Source organism: Volvox carteri (genome assembly GCF_000143455.1).
Source record: "Volvox carteri f. nagariensis unplaced genomic scaffold VOLCAscaffold_10, whole genome shotgun sequence".
Classification (NCBI taxonomy): domain Eukaryota; kingdom Viridiplantae; phylum Chlorophyta; class Chlorophyceae; order Chlamydomonadales; family Volvocaceae; genus Volvox; species Volvox carteri.
In genome coordinates this window covers 1,650,188-1,667,950 of record NW_003307553.1, presented here as the reverse complement: position 1 = coordinate 1,667,950, position 17,763 = coordinate 1,650,188, and the positions used below count along the sequence as shown (strand labels likewise).

General features: G+C 52.6%; 4 protein-coding genes across 4 annotated transcripts in view; all 4 read left to right on the top strand.

Moving 5' to 3' along the window:
* Positions 1-215: 215 nt before the first annotated feature.
* Positions 216-5,797, top strand: VOLCADRAFT_88913 (uncharacterized protein; the record flags this gene model as incomplete). The annotated part of the gene is made up of 9 exons (XM_002948580.1): positions 216-427; positions 572-699; positions 1,256-1,338; positions 1,635-1,800; positions 2,565-2,653; positions 2,915-3,214; positions 3,590-4,457; positions 4,521-4,658; positions 5,133-5,797. 9 exons carry the CDS (start codon positions 216-218, stop codon positions 5,795-5,797), a joined length of 2,649 nt encoding a protein of 882 aa, XP_002948626.1.
* A 610-nt stretch (positions 5,798-6,407) lies between these two features.
* VOLCADRAFT_88912 (uncharacterized protein) lies at positions 6,408-8,141 on the top strand (the record flags this gene model as incomplete). The annotated part of the gene is made up of 2 exons (XM_002948579.1): positions 6,408-6,941; positions 7,917-8,141. The coding sequence occupies 2 exons, from the start codon at positions 6,408-6,410 to the stop codon at positions 8,139-8,141; spliced, it is 759 nt and encodes a 252-aa protein (XP_002948625.1).
* A 4,140-nt stretch (positions 8,142-12,281) lies between these two features.
* On the top strand, positions 12,282-16,680 carry VOLCADRAFT_88911 (uncharacterized protein; the record flags this gene model as incomplete). The annotated part of the gene is made up of 7 exons (XM_002948578.1): positions 12,282-12,379; positions 12,995-13,123; positions 13,431-13,454; positions 14,071-14,274; positions 15,294-15,421; positions 15,832-16,016; positions 16,459-16,680. 7 exons carry the CDS (start codon positions 12,282-12,284, stop codon positions 16,678-16,680), a joined length of 990 nt encoding a protein of 329 aa, XP_002948624.1.
* A 669-nt stretch (positions 16,681-17,349) lies between these two features.
* The window catches only part of VOLCADRAFT_88910 (uncharacterized protein), a gene marked incomplete at both ends in the record, with an annotated part of 8,013 nt that continues 7,599 nt past the window's right edge, over positions 17,350-17,763 (top strand). The window contains one exon of the mRNA XM_002948577.1: positions 17,350-17,750. Within this exon, the coding sequence (XP_002948623.1) occupies positions 17,350-17,750 (401 nt within the window). The remainder of the gene's footprint in view (positions 17,751-17,763) is intronic.

Below are 17,763 nucleotides of genomic sequence, written 5' to 3'. Positions count from 1 at the left end.
CATTATCTTCGTTGGCTTACTTGGTTAGCAACTACCTGTAAGGTGCATTTGTTTACCATGCATAGCTGCAGCTCCGGACATCCTGGAGCAGCTTTTTGCTTGCTGGGTAGCCATGCAATGCATCCAATCCAGTCCAACCGGAGCTTGCAATCAACGGTGTCCAGAAACCGGAAAGGCGATTCTTACAGGGCAACAAATAAACCGGCGGCAATTAAATGATTGTCGAATATAGGACGGCCTACATTACAAGTCAGGGGGAGCTGGTGCGGGTGCCGCACCGCATTGCGCTGCACTACCTTCGCGGCATGTTCTTGCTGGACCTGGTTTCGGCGCTCCCACTGGACGAGATTCTTTACGAGACGAGCTTCCGCAAGGGTGCCGTCTGGCTCGGGCTGCTCAAGCTGCCACGCCTGTTCCGCCTGATTCGGTAAGGTTAAGTGAACGGGAGACCATCGATGTACGGCAGCCTGCGTGTTGATCTTGTTGCTGCTGTTCCGTAGACCGCAAGGCAGCTGTTTTGCTCATGAGCTTGTCTGTTGACGACTTCTGGCTGCTCGACCTGCTGCTGCAGGCACGTAAATGTGCTCACACGGACCAAGTATATCAACATCGTGGGAGTGGCCCGCCTGCTGGGCATTATGCTTCTTATCACGCATTGGGCGGCGTGCCTGTGGCACTATCTCTTCGTCAAGGTGCCAGGTCAGGCGAACCTAGTTGGTTGGGACTAGTTGGTTGGGACTAGTTGGTTGGGACTAGTTGGTTGGGACTAGTTGGTTGGGACTAGTTGGTTGGGACTAATTGGTTGGGACTAGTTGGTTGGGACTAGTTGGTTGGGACTAGTTGGTTGGGAAGGGCGTGCGTATGTCACAAGGTGTGCGCTACGCAGTCGAGGTGTCCATCATAAATATTATATGATCGATACTCAGAGCCATAAAACGTTTTTAGCGTAGCTGCTAACACCGGTTGAGCCATTAAAGTAAATATAGGTGTGCTACCGTATCTGGGAACCATACCAAGCCGCGACGCACGACTCGAAAACCTTAAAACCCACAAGACCGACTGAAAGTTGGCTATAGGACTCCGTCCCGCAGTGTTGGGTAACAGAATATTTTTAAAATTTGTTTTTTTATGTCAATTTGAGTTTTGCCTTCGTTCGCAGGCTGGCCGTGGATTTTTTCGGGGCGGTGCATGAACTGCTCCGAATTGGAGCAATATTCATTCGCCTTCTACCAATGTTTCCTACTCATCCTGGGAGATCGACCGGAAACATACAATAACGTGGAACGCGTCTTCGCAGTCATCCTCTTGTCCATGGGCGCCTGCTTGTACGCCGTCGTTGTAAGTCAGATACCTAACGACCATGCCCCTGCTGGGCTTGTAATTGTGTACCTTTCCATTCCAAAATATGAACATATTTATGGGCACTCTAGCTCTACTTCACGCTGGAATTCATGTCGCCCCACGCCCCAGCCGATCCACTTGCCGTTGACACTGATTTCGCCCGCCATCCTGCCGGTGGCGGGCGCCCGCCGATGGAGGCGGCGATTCAGGCTCAGCATCCTGGTCACGGCATACAAACACCTAAGGACAAGCCCTGCTGCCGCCCACAATCACCATCCTGTTTCTGTGTGTAGGTGAGCAGCATTACGATGCTAGTCACAAACATGTGGAGCATGGCCTCGCGCCACAAGCAGCGTTCCGCAATGCTTCAAGACGCACTGAGGTACAAGGGCGCCTCACATAGTATGCGCGTCCGTGTGGACGAGTACTATGATTTTATGGCCCAGTTTGACCATCCAGGTATGCATCATCTTAAAACGGGCAGCAGGGTAGGATTGCCCATCTGCTGTGTCCGTGGAGGACAACCTTAGATAGCGAGCACGGAGGAAAGCTGGCTCCTAGCTCCGCGATGTTGACGAATCGCGTTGTAGTGCAGTAAAGGATTTTCAACAGCGACAAGGATTTTGGCGGCGTGTACTAGAACTGGCCAAGGAAAAACAGGTGTTGTTAGTTTACACACACATACACGCAGTCACACACACCTTCAAGCGGTAGTAATCGTAATACATGCCATAACACATACACGCACACACACCCAGAATGCGTGTACGGTAGTGCCAGTAAAAGTTGGTGACACACAATTGGGATGCCGCCACCAGCTGTATTGCAGCGGGTGTAATTGTCTAAGACTTTTCCAGCACGGGCGTCACGTCACCAATTGTACGACGCACGGCAAGTTTTCATCTAGTATACAAAGCTAAGCGTGCAGCTTTATTACTGTTTAGATGAAGATGAGGAATGATGTATTGACGATTATGCTGGCAAGAGGAGGGAAAGGGAAGGGAGAAAGCGAGGGTGAGAAGGGAGAGAAGGAGAAGGGGTGAAGAATCATTGCAAAATTCCAGGACCTCTATTACAAGGCCGTCGCCGAAGTATTTGTCGCCAATCTTTACTGGCACTAAGGTATGCGATATTGTGATATGCACTATGTTATATTTCTTTTTTTGTGTATCCTACACCTTTGAGTTGCGTTGCTCTCTTTTTGTGTGGATGAACCCAAACAGGCCCCGACGGTGTTTCTTTGCTATCTGAGCTGCCAGCTGCCTTGCACGCTGAGGTGCTATCCTCAGTATTTGAGCGCATGCTGGTAAAGGTAGGTTGTTCTGTATCTACAAGTAGGTGTCTGTGTATAAGTGTGTGTGTATGTGTGTGTCTAGTATTGGGGTAGCGGATGGGGCATATGACATGACCGGTTGGCGCCATGCTCGCTTAACCCGTTCCAACGCCTAAACAGGTAACTCGGCTAAGCACTGCATTGGACTGGACTGCACCAGGCCAACACTCCGCCATGAGTGTATTGCAAAGCGCACATTCCCGCACACTTCCCGTCTGTGTGCCGGTGCAATTGTCCCAGGTTCAACTGTTCGCCTATTGCGAGCGACCCTTCTTATGGCGGCTCGCGCAGCGGCTACGGCTGTCGCTGTACATGCCCGGTGATATCGTGTACGACCTTGGCAGCGTGGGTCACGACATGTACGTCATCTGGAAGGGCGCCGTGGGCCTTATTGCGATAGACGGTTGCATGTCGGCGCTGCTGTGCAATAACGACCACTTTGGCGAGCTGGGGCTTATGAATGACAGTACACCACGGCCACACCGAGCCGTTGCACTGCGTCAGTGTGATATAATGATTCTCAGTCTCTGGGACCTGCAGGTACGGCTGTACGGAGTACGATGAGCTGAGGCCTGGTAGCTGTATGGTTTGCATTTCCAGTCACAGGGGCTTTTGCAATGCGGGCTCCACGTCTCGTCGCCCAGGCGTGACTACAGACCAGAGCTACACTAGATGCATCCTTTTCGGTTTCGGTTTAAACCGCTTAAACCCAGCTCCTCTACTCCCTGCACGATATCTTAAAATCTGGGATGTGCATGCCTGCATGGAACTGCGTGATGAGATTGTCAATGCATCCCCATTTCCCCTATCAGCAACACACCATCTCCGCAAGTCCCAACCCTCCCTACACTTCACTGAGTATCAGCTTTATCAGCTCCACTCGCGAGTTACATTCATGTCTTTGCAAACTCACAGGACGCCATGCGAGATTTTCCCGATAGCGCTCAGCTCGTCAAAGGCCGGGCCCGGGTGCAGCTGGAGGACCACGAGGCGGGTCCGGCAGTGTGGGCGGCATCACTGGCTGCTGGCAAGACGCCACGGCACGAGCTTCACCTTCGAGACTCCAAGAAAAGTCTTGCCTCGAGTGAAGAGGAAGATGTTCCGGCGCCGGATGGCATGGCGGCTGTTCATGACCGATTGTCACCCGCCTCCTCTTCCGTGGTGCGACCCTTCCGGGACTCCGACTCGTCAAGCCGAGCACCCGCACTGGATTTGAATGGCGATGATCATGGAAGCTGCGATGCTGATGGTGGCGGCCGTGGTGGCGATGGTGAGGGCGGCCGTGGTGACGATGGTGAGGGTGGTCGCGGTGGCGATGGCGGCGAGGTCGCAACGACTATATCAGTGGTGAAGGGCATTCTGCGCAGTGCCAGCCTTCGCTGGCTGCCGATATGGAACAGTACCGGACCAAACGGGCCAGGGCAGTCAACCTCAGCAAACGGCAATGGCAGTAATCGGGGGCCCGTAGTGGAGGCGATGGAGTACACCAGCTCCAGGGCAATTGGGACCCATGGGTCATCTGTGGATGCGTTCAACTCCTCCGTACCTGGGCCAAAAAGCCCGCAGGGCTGCCCTGCTTCCACTTGGGAGTCGACACAGGCCCTTTTCCGGCATGTCTGGCGAGGGGCAAAGCCAGTATGTGAATCAACAAACCGTGAGAACGTACAGCTGGGTGCCGTTCCCGGCCAGCCTGGCCTATACCAGCGGCTCTCACCGCAGCAGAAGCAGGACCTCCAGTCGATTCTGCCCAGGCCTCTACCATCCGAGACCCGGCAGGGCTTGGGTGAGCGGCGGCCGCAACAAGAAATTCAGCCGCCCGGCCCCGGCCCTCAATTGCTGGGCTCAGGAAGCGGATGCAATGAGGTTGCGGTATGGGATAAAGATCCGGTGGAGAGGTCCGCCTGGTCGTGTAGCTCGACACAGGGCGCAAACATGCATGAGCTGGTTGACAACAAGGACGTGCCTATTTGGGACATCGCAGCTGGTGGGCTTAATGCACGAACGCCTTTGCACCTGACGCAGGCCAGCTGCGGTGATGGATGTACTCAGCCTCCCGGCAGCTGCGGCAGCACGGAATGTCCTGTCCAAAGCCGTGCCAATAACGTCGGTGACGGGTCCGTCGGCGGATGCAATGGTATGGGGGATGGGTCGGTGCATGCCTACAGAAGGGATGGAGAGGGGTCCCACCATGGCTTCAGATCCGGAGCCGATGTTTCCATTCGCAGCTATCAATCTGTCTGCGATGGCTCAATCCGAGGTTTCAAGTCTGGCAGGGATAGTTCTACCCGCGGCTTGAGGTTGGATGCTTCAATTCACAGTCCAAGATTGGGAAGAGATGCAAACGTTAAAGGATGCAGGACCGGAGGTGATACTTCTGTGAGGAGCTGGAGGGATGGATCTATTCAGGGCTACAGGGCTGGTGGCGACAGCTCCGTGCATCGTTATTACACATCTGCAGGAGGCCTGGGTAGGGCTTTAGGCCATCGAAGCATGGCGGACCGTGGCGGGGATGCAGCTGGTGGCAGGTGCGTTGGGGGGCACAGCAGGAACAAAGCCGCACGGTTACGCACGCAGAGCAGTGATGGTCTTGGATTGAGCGAGGAAGACAGGGAGGATGACCACGCCCCACGCTTGCTCGTGCTGCAAGCCCAGCCCTTCCTGGGTCTCGACCCCTTGGGACCGCTGTTCGATGACGTGGCCAAGGCGGCCGCAGCATCCGTCGCTGCAGAACAGCAGCAGCAACGCCGCCGCATGCGGGCTGGCTACCAACCCACCGCGACAGCCAGCGGCGGCGCCAACCTACATCAGCGACCGGCGCGCACTTCGTCAGCGTACGGTGATCATGACACAACGCAGGATCTTGTACAGCCCGCTGAGATGTGGAATCTTAGCCGAAAGGTACGGCGATCGTCTATGCGTATGGATGCAGTGGACCCCACCGGCGGCAGCCGAAGGGGCCGCTTGGCGTCAGATGGCGGTGATGCAAAGTGGACGCGCGGCTTTGTCGAAGGCTGGCTGGGAGAGCAATCTGGAAAGGACCCCAGATTTGCAACGCTGGAGCGGCAGCTGGCCGAAGCTCGCAGGCAGCTGGCTTCCGTGTTTGAGAACCCGCTTCAGGTATAATCATATCATGCCAAACGGATGGAGGACGTGGCTGCGGGACTATTCGGCTGTGGGTGGATTAGGTGTGTAAATTATTTAGTGGTGCGCAAGACAAAGTACTCTACGTGCGGGGCCGCGCTGATAAGGAGAGCAGAGGCAAACAAATGAAAAAATCAGGCAAGTTTTTAACAAAATTTTCTATACGGTCGCCAGGTTCCGGCATTTGCTGCGGCTTTACGCCGGGAAGTCGAGGCGGTAACTGCAAAACTTAACGAGCAGATGGCTGCCCAACTTCGCAAGATACAAGAAATGCTTCATACGATGGCAGGTACGTAATCACCAATTTTCGCCAGAGTCGATGCGGACTTCAACAGATGGATGCGTAGATCATGGCTGCTGTTTTACATTGCGCAATATAAAACCAGTTGGTTGACTGTTGGTTATTCTCAACCATTGGTTAGGAAACCAAGTAAGCAGGAAACAACAGTCCTTTTTACAACCTTCCTATTCATTTCTTAATTGCCATGCTCCGGACTAATAACCTATCCTTTGGCACAAAGGCGGTTACTAAGGCTCGCGTGCAGAGTCCTAAACGTCCTCTCGTTACCTTCCAAATCTCCATCGCGAATCCATGCCTGCTGCTGCAGCCTGCTCTGAGGATCTGTCGCTGCAAGTCGTGTTAACAGACGACCGACTACAGCGGCTTGAAGACAAACAAGCTGCCATCCAAGCTGGCCCCACGGGCCTGGCGATTATGGCAGCTGGCATGTCGAACAGCGGAGGTGCCGCTGTGGGTGGCCTTGTCTTCGGAGAAGCGCTTCTGGACAGCCAGGACCTTCAGAGAGGAAGCATTTCGGGGGGCGCACTGGGGCTCCTTGGCTCGCAGGCCCCCCCTCCAGTGCTACTGCCCCTTGCAACACCTATTGTTAACGCCAGCACCCGATACACGACGGACCCCTGCAAGCCGATGATGGTCAGTCGGCAGCTCTCCATGCGACACACTCGGAGGCTGTCGGCTATGGAGTACGGCACGCTGCCGGACTCTGAGCCGCTGGTTGGCAGCGCCGGCGCGCAGTCACAAGTCATCACCGTTGCCGCAGCGGCGGTTGCCGCCGCCGCCGGCGGTGGCGGGGGACTTGATGCTCAGCCGCAAGAGGCCATGACGGTGGAAGACGCGACCCTGCTGGCAGCAACCGTACAGCGAGCCGTCGGTAGTATGAGCCGACGGCGGCGTTCCGCTCTGGAGCTATCACTGCTGTCGTACAGCAACCTTGCAGCTACTGCTGCCCAGCAAGGACAGCCACCAACGGCTGCATCAAGGGGGAGTCAAGGCCAGTGCCAAAGCCTAGAGACGCCTGATTTGGACATGACTCCAGTCCCTACAGATCCTAAACGGGCCACCTCACCGCTTCTGGCCATCGAACCAACGGCAGATGGCCCTCTGCCTTCGCCTATGTTTGGCAGACGGGCTGCAAGCCTCCGCAGGAGCTGCAGACGCAGCTCCTGGATGAACCTGGCAGTTGGAGCTGCAGTAACTGATGGGGGACCTGTTTCCGCTGGAGCCGGTCCTGTCACTGTCCAGGAGATGTGCCTAGGGATTCCGAAGGAGGACCTCGCTCAGGCTGATCCTGACGCTGACTCGCAGCAGCAGCAGCAGCAGCAGCAGCAGCAGCAGGAGCAGGAGCAGGAGCAGGAGCCGCCGCTTTACATCGGTAGAAGGCGGGCCGCGGGCGATGTCCAATAGCAACAACGGAAGGCGGGTCGTTAGCGGTAGTGAAGGCAGTGAAGGTGCTAGCGGCAGCAGCGGTGCTAGCGGTAACGGTAGTCGGTAGCGGTAGTCGGAGGCAGATGATGGCCTAGTGATCGCGATGGCGACTGTACCAAGGGTTAAAATCCTCAGTCATCACCATGTCGGGCCGTTTCATCCTGCAAGTGCTACAGCCAGCAGAAGTATCCGCGGTGCAGGAGCAGTAAGTACCAGATGTTCATCTAGGTACCGAAAATGAACAGCGGGGTGTGGGATCTGGAATTGGACAGCCGTGGGGGCCCAGGAAACAAGTCCCCTCCTTCAGGACAGCATGCGGATCGTTTTTGGTGAGGATTATGAATCACGTTATGCATCACCTGGATGCGTATGCAGGCTTGCATGGAATGTCACTTTCACGGCTGGTGTGCAAAGCCTTGCAAATGGCCTGGAAACTCATGTATGGCTGGTGTGCAAAGCCTTGCAAATGGCCTGGAAACTCATGTATGGCTGGTGTGCAAAGCCTTGCAAATGGCCTGGAAACTCATGTATGGCTGGTGTGCAAAGCCTTGCAAATGGCCTGCAAATGCCAGCGCCCGTTTTGTTGAGATGTACACTTAGGTCGCTCCGGGTAGCACGTGCATGCATGTGTGGTCCGTTGATTGGCACTTGGTTAGGGACGTGTGAGAGTTAAAGAATTAATAAAGGTGCCTGCTGCAGGTTGATGTGATATTGGCTGGTGCTTTGTGACCCGCAGGGAACTAGAGAACTATGGCTACATATACATGGCAGAAAATTTAACTGCGTGTCAGCAGCCTGTCCAAGTTGGGGCGCGTGCGATAAGTCCATTTGATCATGCATGCGTGCGATGTGCATGGGAAAAAACAACAGCAGTAAGGTGGTAGCATGCATGTCTACTTATCTGCAGTGCTCTTAGTCTTAAGACTGGAAGCTTCCAGAACGCAGGTGATCGTCGATCGCCAAAAGGCCTTTGCGCCATATACTTTAAAATTATAAATTCATATACTGATTTATCTTCGTTATATCTGCCGGAGCATCTGGCACAAGGTAGACGAGCAGTTGCGCTGGCCGTCGAGGCTGGGGCGTTTAGGTCGCGTGTGGGGCCGCAGTTGCAAGGGCCCAAGGTGGAAGGCGAGCGCTCCTGAGGAACTGTGCGAAGGGGCTGCTAGCCGGGACCCTTTCCTGTCCCACAAGTTTTGTTTAGGCTTCGTTGCCTTATTTTAGCGTTGCTGTCGCTGTCAATGAATGACAAATTTGCCGCGCAATTCTACACACGTGTATCTTTCCTGTCATGACATCAAAAATTCACCTGATCAGGTGCATCATGCCGTTACATCAACAGCTAAGACAGCACGGGGCGCGTGCTTGTCACCTCCCAGGAAAAAATGTCAGGACGTGCATGTGCAGACCTTGACCCGCATGAACCTGTACAACCTGCTGTGCTGACCTGCTTTCGTTAATGTGCTGTCGTATTTTTCTTTCTTTCATCTTTCTTTCTGTTAACTTGAACGAGAAGCATTTTGCAGTTATTCTTTCGGCGCGAACGGTTGTATATGGAAGCTTTTGTTGAATTTTGAAAATCCTCGAGGGGCTTGCATGCATACTGTACTGCTGTCATCTTGCCTTGCCAGGAAATTCAAAATGATCGCCGTCTGACGCCAGTTTGATGCCAAACGACGGCGCCAGTCATTAAGAAAATAGAAAGCTACGGCTTTTTGTTTGCCTGTTCCCGGTGTAAACATAACATTTACAATGACATTTACGAACGTAAGGCCTCACCCGGGTGGTGCCGTACTACACAGCGCATAACTCGCTCTGCCCCGTTTTGCCTACCCATCTGTAGCATCATGTGCGTGAATGAAAGTGTTGACTGCGATGTGGGTGACTTACGAGTAGTGTTTGTTGGGTTTATGCAGCAAGCAATGGGATTTGATGCAGCGGGAAAGGGTATGGGGACGCATGTACCCCCCCTGGTTGTATTGCGGATGCGGGTCAAGTTCCCCTCAAGTGCTGACTTTGGTGATAATTTTCCCACCTGCCTGGCTGCGCAGGCAGGCGCTTTACTTAGGATTTAGGCAGGGTGTTCACGGTCTTGGAGATCATTACAATGGTTTTTCCAACCACCCGGTAGAGTGCAGACGGCAAGTTCCTCCCCCTTCGCACTGTGTTATTATTATTATTATTATTATTATTTAATACAAAACCCTATATAAAACTCAAGGGAGCCGATTCCTTCTCACACATGAGCATGTCCTTCGGGACTGTCGTACGTAGTGGTGAGCGGAAGACTCCGTGAAGATGACAGGTCGCCTGATGGTGCCGTGTGCTGTTCAACCAGTCGCACGTTTAGCCGCAGATGATTAATGCTGCTTCAGTCCGCTACGTTTGCCACTTGCGGGTTTCGTTGTAACCCGTCGAGAGTTTGAGCCAGGACGCAGGACAATCTGGATGGTCAAAGCCAATCCTTATTTGCGGGCAGCGGGAAGGTTTATGCGGTTTATATGGCGAAGGAGGGGACGAAGCGGCGCGGCAAGCGTATAGAGGAAGAACCAAACGGGCAAAACATGGCAAACAAAACTTTTCTGGTCTGGGTTGACACTACTGCAAATATATAGCGGTTTAAGGTCCTGGGTTCGATTCCTGGGGAGACCCTCGAATTAGTCGGGAGCGCGAGATTATGGCTAGCTGCTGAGATGTGGAGTTGAGGTCGCAGTTGATGGACCAGATTCGCACGCTGGATTGGTGGCGATTGCCGAACCCTCCGTCTCTTCGGGTGTTCGGGTGAATGGATGAGGAGGGGTCCCTGAAGGCTGGATCCGCCGCCTTGGACTTACAGTTCGTATGGCGAAGTACAGTGTGGTAGTGGTGGATGGTGCTATAAGGTGATAAATGATCTAGAACTGACAATGTGATAAAGCGGCCCAGAAGCCTCCCACTCTGTAACATTACAAAAAAAAAAACTTTTCAAGTACGATACCGGAAACCGTAGTATTCATAAATAATGAGCACGATGCTGTAAGAGATACCCAGCAGAATCCCTCAGATAAAGCTGAAGCGCGCTCCGTTTTTAAGATGTATGTCTAAGGGTGCATTTCCAGTGCGGATTAAGGCCAGGGATTAACCCTCTGTCCTCCATCGATACTTGCTCAAACGGCGAAGTTGTTGGCAAACTTACCTCGCCTTTTCAACCTTTGGTTCCCTTATGGAGCAAAACTATGTGGTAAGCTCGTACCAAGGACTTCCGTGCCCTAATCCCTGGCCTTAATCCGCACTGGAAATGCACTCTTAAGGTAAGGTCCTTTCATATTGTTGCGACTCTTCCGCGAGGACTCCAAGATTCCTAAAAGCCGGGAGTTTTACAGTTTGGCAACGAGGCGTTTACTTCATATGAACGCGCTTGCTTACAGGAGATTCCAAAAGGAAACGAAAAGGACCGGGGCCAGCTCCAAATCCCCCCCGAAGTTTGCATGCTTCCCAGATGATGGTGGCAATGCGAAGTTACCTGTTACCAACCTCCTCAACAAGTTGTGCACCAGAAGGAGCCAGGAGAGCCGTCGATAGGCCAGCAGAAATGATAGCAGGTAGTAGCAAGTGACCAAAGATAATGGAATAACGACTATCTGGAACAACATAAGTAATTCCCCTATTAATGTACTGGTGCACGTGGGTACGTTGGGTTCAGATTTTGTAACCCATATGGAACCCCTACATCCACTTATCAGAAATCCGAATCCATGGATTTCCGAAAGGGTTTAGGAATGTATGCAGTAAAGTAGTAATGCATGGCTGGAAGGCCTGGGACGCGCAGGGCAGATGTGGCTTTGGCCTGCTGGCGCCTGTCTCCATTCCACAGTCTTACAACGCCGAGCTTCTTTAGTGCGCAGAATACTCTCCACTGTTCCACACTCTAGCGGCTCTGAAGCGCAGCATGGTCCGTAATTATTATCACTCTTTCTTGCCGAACTTCTTGAAATCACTTTTGCGCAACGAGATTATAATATTTCGCGACTAGAACTAAGACATAATCAGCATGTCCGATGACTGGAGCTCTCTTCCAGCGCTCGTCTGGCGACGGGCATCCATGCGGCCTTGGCCTTGTTGTTTAAATGCGACCCGATGATTTTCTGAGCTGAGATCTAAACCATGTCTGATAATCAATTTCTGCTGCTCTCCTTGGCATCAGTAGCAACCCGAACAGTGGAGCCCCAACAGCAAGGAACACTAAAGCTTAGCGGGCTGTCGGCCGCAGCCACTATGACGGCAAAAGCAAGGGAAGAACGACCGTCTATATGGTTTGCTTCCTTACGGAGGATGGCATGGAAGGCCTGGAATTTCCAAGTTCAACTTGTCGACCGAGTTCTCCCGGTAGCCCTGCCCACCAGCCCGATGCGAATGTGGTAGGTTTTGGAGCTCATTATAGAGCAATGGTTTTCTATTAAAACAACTTGCAAAAGGCTCAATGGCGGGACGCAGCTGGACTAGAAGGACTGGTGCCGTTCGTTGTCGCTGCTTTTCCAGCCCACTGTCTCTCGTGCGCTCCCTATCTGTGGTAGGTTCCTTTAGTTTATTGTTACGTAATCACTGCTCGCAAACCGAAAGGCAGGCGCTTAAAAACCAAGCGTGCGCGAAGTAGGGTGTTCCACTGTTTCCACTCCACCCGAGACAGCCTTGAAAATTCCTTGTATTGTTTCCCTAAGAAAAGGATGGACGGTGGGCGGCTGAAAGCTGAAACAGTCTTCCATGCCACGCATCTTACATTGGCTATATCGCCAATGGTTGCTGTTTTACAAGAACGAATCATGTAAGAACAAATCCCCCGCTACGCCGCGGCCATCACGGTGAGGCCGGCCAGTCAGCGGACAGGTCTGAAGACAGCTACACGCGTACGGGGACCACTGGTTGAGATGATGCAGATGGAGGTATTGAAAGCGCGTCGAAAACAAAAAAACATGCGAAGAAGTTGCAGCATGGACCCTCAAGCAAGGGCCCCCCCGCTGGAAGCTTGACTTTGCAGCTTGACTTTGCAGCTTGCTCCTTTGCTTGTCGCATTGCAGCGACTGCTGAATGGGATCGACGGCTGGCCGCCTCAGCTTGCCAGCTTGGTAGCTGCGGATTAGTACGCTACTCACATCCGGCCAGAACAAAACCCTTCTCAGATGCTGTGCCGAAACGGGGCTACATGGGCCGCTGATTGCAGCCGTAGCTTGCTTACAGACTGAATCCGGTCAACATACATGTACGTCTGTAAAATGGGAGAAAAACTATTAGTCCAACTATGGCATGCTCCTCGGGCACATGCCAACGATCATTCAGCCAACTCACGGAATGTTTAACCGGAAACATTTATAACCGAAACTCACTTACATCGAAACCCACTTTAACCGAAACTCGCTTTAACCGAAACTCGCTTTAACCGAAACTCGCTTTAACTGAAAACATATTGCTTCTTGCAGGTGGACTATATGTCTGCTGGCCCTGGCGCTGTACAATGCCGTCAGCGTGCCGTTATACATAGCCTTTGAGTCTTGGAGAAAGCAGCGGCCTACCATCTGCCTGGGTTGGGCCGTTTCCATGACCTTCTGGTGCGTCCTGCTGGCAACTGCTGCGTGCTGGGTTCGATATCAGTACTTGTACTCAAGCCCGCGTTTTCTTAGAGCACTCGTTTCCGCCCGCATGAACCTTCTGGTGATGATATGCTGCTTGCCGCCGCTATCAACTGCCGACATGTGTTGGCTGCTGCATTCCCGCGCGGACTACCATGCATCACATGTAATCCGACGCACATCGGACGATATTGATCACCGTTGGACGGCTGGATGGACGCTGTTACGGGTGCGTGGGCGACGCCACCTTTCCTAATCGCCTGCCGCGGCATCCCACATCCCACAGCTTGGATATTGTGGTGAACTTCAGGTCGGTCCAAATTAGTAATGAAATGCGTCCATGTATGGCTTTTATATATTTATATAAGATGATCTTGCCGGCAAGGCCGAATAGTTTGCTTGTACACAGTTATGGCAACTGGATATATATGAATGGCTTTGATTACGCAACCTCGCTCTTTTCAAAAACTGCACAGAATAAACTGAAGGCAAAAGCATGACGGCTACGCGTACCTTTTTGAATCTATAAATAAGTAATGGCGTTACAGTAGGTGCGACCGGATTTATTACGTTGCTGCTGCGCGCTCTAGGGTTTTATCATTGTTTCAAGTGGGAAGCCTGGGAAGCGAAGGCGGCGCGGGATACCTGCGTAAGTGAAATGCTGATGACGGGTAACGAGAAATCCCAACACTTGCATCGCCAGTAGGCTCCTAACACGCACGAGGTTCATGTATGGTCTATTTTACTTCTTTCTCTGATGGAAATGTCGGACGGGCAAAAATCCAAGATAAGTCGCCATTGGCCGACAAGTATTGACAGCTGCAAACGACTTGATACTTAATCGTCCGTTAACTCCACCGCGTGTGTTTGTTTGTTGTTTATTCGCCTTATTTAATTGTTTATTTGTTTGCCTTATTTATTTGCAGGACCTCTTACATGACGAGTCGAGGCGACATTATACGCACGCCGTACCTCATTGCGCAGCAATACCTTCGCGGCATGTTCTTGCTAGATCTCATTTCAGCGTTACCACTAGACGAGATCGTGGACATCATCGTGCATGGCGACGGGCATAAAAACCTTTACTGGCTCGGAGTGCTACGGCTTCCGCGCCTCGCCATCTTGTTGGGGTGCGTGGGAAAAGCACATTGCTAGTCGATAGGTGATCGTGGGGCACAGTGGTCGTGGGGGACATGCGCTGGCATGGCTAATATCACTATATGATGAGTGCAGGCGGTTGCACAAAGAAACCGAACACAGAGCGAGCACTCTCACGCTGGTCCCTGAAGGCCAGCTGTTTGTTCGACTACGAGCAACGGACACCTACCGAGAGCGGCCACCCCTACCTCACCGGTCCACACACAACCGAGGCAAAAACTGGCTCGCACGGCAGTCTCCTCCTGGGGTTTACGGGCCCCCGGGCGCAGCCCAGCGCAAGACAAAGCTGTTGGAAATGACCGACACTCATATACCAGTGAATGGTAGCCACAGTAATAGGACCCAACGGGGGTCCGGCGCTTTGCTGGTCTTAACAGGTTATGAGCCCCGAATGGCGCATTGCCCCGGGGAGTATGACAAGCCAGCGCGGCGCCCCCCTACAAAGCCCGAAAAATGCACGTTGTTGTTGTTCTTGTTGTTACAGAGTGGGAGGCTTCTAGGCCAAGTGAACACATTAGGAACGGCACATCTAGGATTAAACACCTTGCAGCACCATCCACTATTATCCCATTGTACTACGCCAAACGAACTGCAAGTCCAAGGTGGTTGATTCTGCCTTCTAGAATACTTCCTCATCATGTCAGGCTAACGGTTCAGCGATCACCACGATTTCAGCGTGCGAATTTCGATCCAACGTTTGTTTCCCAACCCCACAACTCCAGCAGCTAGCCATAATCTCATGCTCCCGACAAAGTCGAAGATCTCCCCAGGATTCGACTCCAGGACCCTGAATAGAAAACTGATTTAGTGTCTCCAGTGAGACCTAGCAGGTCCTTCGCAAGAGGGCGAGGATTCAACTGGGGCGGCTGGCCCTGCATGCATTCATGCATGCATATGTGCTAACACACCACCGATTAAACCGTCAACTGATCTATCTATTCCCTCGCACCCTTGCTCTATCTTGGCCGTCCGGAACACATACATGACGCAGTCAAGTAAACACAATTATCCCGGTGAAATACTACAACTTTGTCAGTGTCGCCAAGCTCTTGATGGTAATGCTGCTGTTGACGCACTGGGCAGCTTGCGTGTGGTATTACCTGTCTCAAGAAATCCAGGGTACGTGATAATTATATCCCCGGATGGCAATAAATGGGGTGGTGTATTGGGCGGTCGACTGCTCGCACAGGTACACATACCCCGCCGTTCCAGTCGCCATTCCAGTCGCCATTCCAGTCGCCACTCTGCTGCAATCTACACACACGGGCACGCGGAAACCCTAACCGTGCGCAGATTTGAGTATCGCTGCAATTCGTACAGACTGCGTACCCGGCTAGGGGAAGCGCGTGGCATACATACGTACATACACACGTACATTGGTACGTACATGGTACACAGTCGGTTCAAAATATAGTCGTGGTTACTGATCTGGACCTTTCTCGTGGCATGGGGATACGTGCCGTACATGGGGTACGGCCGTGGTGATGTACAAGGCCTTAACAGAAGAAGTGTGCCCGAAATTTCACCAGCAGGGAACTTGCCATGGATCTTCACGGTGGATTGCCGGTGTGACCGTGATCGAGACAAGTACCTGTACGCCTTCTTCCGGAGCTTCCTCGTCATGCTGGGAGACCGACCGCCAGCGCACAACAACGTGGAGCGTATGTTTGTGCTCGTGCTGCTGTTCTTGGGAGCGTGTTTTTACGCCATTGTTGTAAGTTGTTACCTTCTTGCGAAGAATGCTTCTAAGACGTATAACAAAACGTGCCATATGCTAGCTCCATCAAAACCAGATACACATGTCGTGTATGTCCGCGCAAATACTTGTGCACTGGCGGACGCAAAATCGTGCCCTGTCTTTCGCTGCCGCTCACGCCGTCCGGTGGCACCACCTTGCCCTCAAGCACGTGCGATGTGTGCGTGACTACCTGAGTCGCTCTAAGCTCTAAACTGTGCATCTTGCAAGACTGGCAGAAAAGGCGCTGCAGCTGCATTGCTGAGCATCTGTTACAGCTTGGCATTCTATATGGCGGTCTTGCCACACAACGGCATGGCTATTATTCTGTATGCATGTTACCATGGTACCATTTTCTGTATCCATGTTACCATGTTACCGTGTTACCATGTAACTATCACGAAAAAATGGGCCTACGCAGATGGGTAGCATGACCCTGCTCGTAAGCAGCATGTGGAGCATGGCCTCGCGCCACAAGCATCGAGCCATGATGCTTCAAGACGCCTTAAGGTACAACGGCGCTGCCGCCAACAATGATATGCGCTCCAGAGTAGATGTTTACTTCAACTTTATGGCCGAGCACGATCATCCAGGTATGAACTTGCATACAGACAGAAGCGCCAGATCAGTTGACCAGCAGTAGCCGTGCTAACTACTGCTCACTAGCGGTGGCCGAGGCCGCCCCCGGGAAACTAAATGGAGCACACGTGTCGTAACGGTTACCAGCAGTACGGAAGCAAGGCAGTGTTTTGGCCGCCATTTATTTTCCCCGGAAGGAGCAGTGTTTGCCCCGACATTGCAAATGTATGCACGCCTAGGTTCTTTCTCCCGTGCATGCGACGTTGTGAATGATTGTCGTAGGTACGGAGGGTGTTGCCATGCTTTTGGAGCTTCCGATGGCCTTGCACGGGGAGCTGATGTCATCTGTCTTTGAACCGCTGCTGACCAGGGTGGGTGTGATGGCGATTTGTGACTGGACGTCATGCGGCCAACTACTTGGCGGATTGGAAATACCTACACCACGCGTGCTTATTTTGTAGCGATCCAGTAAACTAGATATGGTGACGCTTATCACGGCTGGCCGCCGGGTGGGGCTGCATGAATTTGCGTGGCTGCCGGAACACCATTGGGGCAGTGTTTTTTTTTAAGTAATATATTACTTTTAAGGAATAAAGAGGCCTTTTTGGCCTTTGGAAATAAGGAACAAAGTGAGGCCGATCCGTACATTTTCATTCCTTCAGCCAAAAACGTCCATTGCTGCCAGATTGCTCCGTAGTGTGCAGAACTTAGTATTATCGATCATAAAATAGATATGAGGGGCCGTAAGAAGGTCAAGCCCGTGAGTCAACGCGGCATAGCAGAATGTATGACCGGTCCTTCCATAGACAAACACGCAAAAGGCAACGTCTTGAACGCCGAACAAACACAAAAACAGCAAGATAAGTCTGAAATTTTTCCTGATAAAGTCGTTTGGGACGGCGGTGCTGTTGTCGGTAATGCATCGGCAATGTTGCTGCCAGCGGCGACCGATGACACGGGCGCCATTACCCCTGCCTTCCATGGCGGTTGTGATCAGCATAAGCGCAAGCTGTCACCCAATCAGCTTGACAACAACGAATGCGGCGAGGCGCCCAACCCGAGCGCTCGCAGTGCCAAGCGGCCTCAGACACAGCTTTCGGCTTTGGCCCAGCTGGTGTTAGTGATGGTGCCAGGGTCGGTGGAGGAT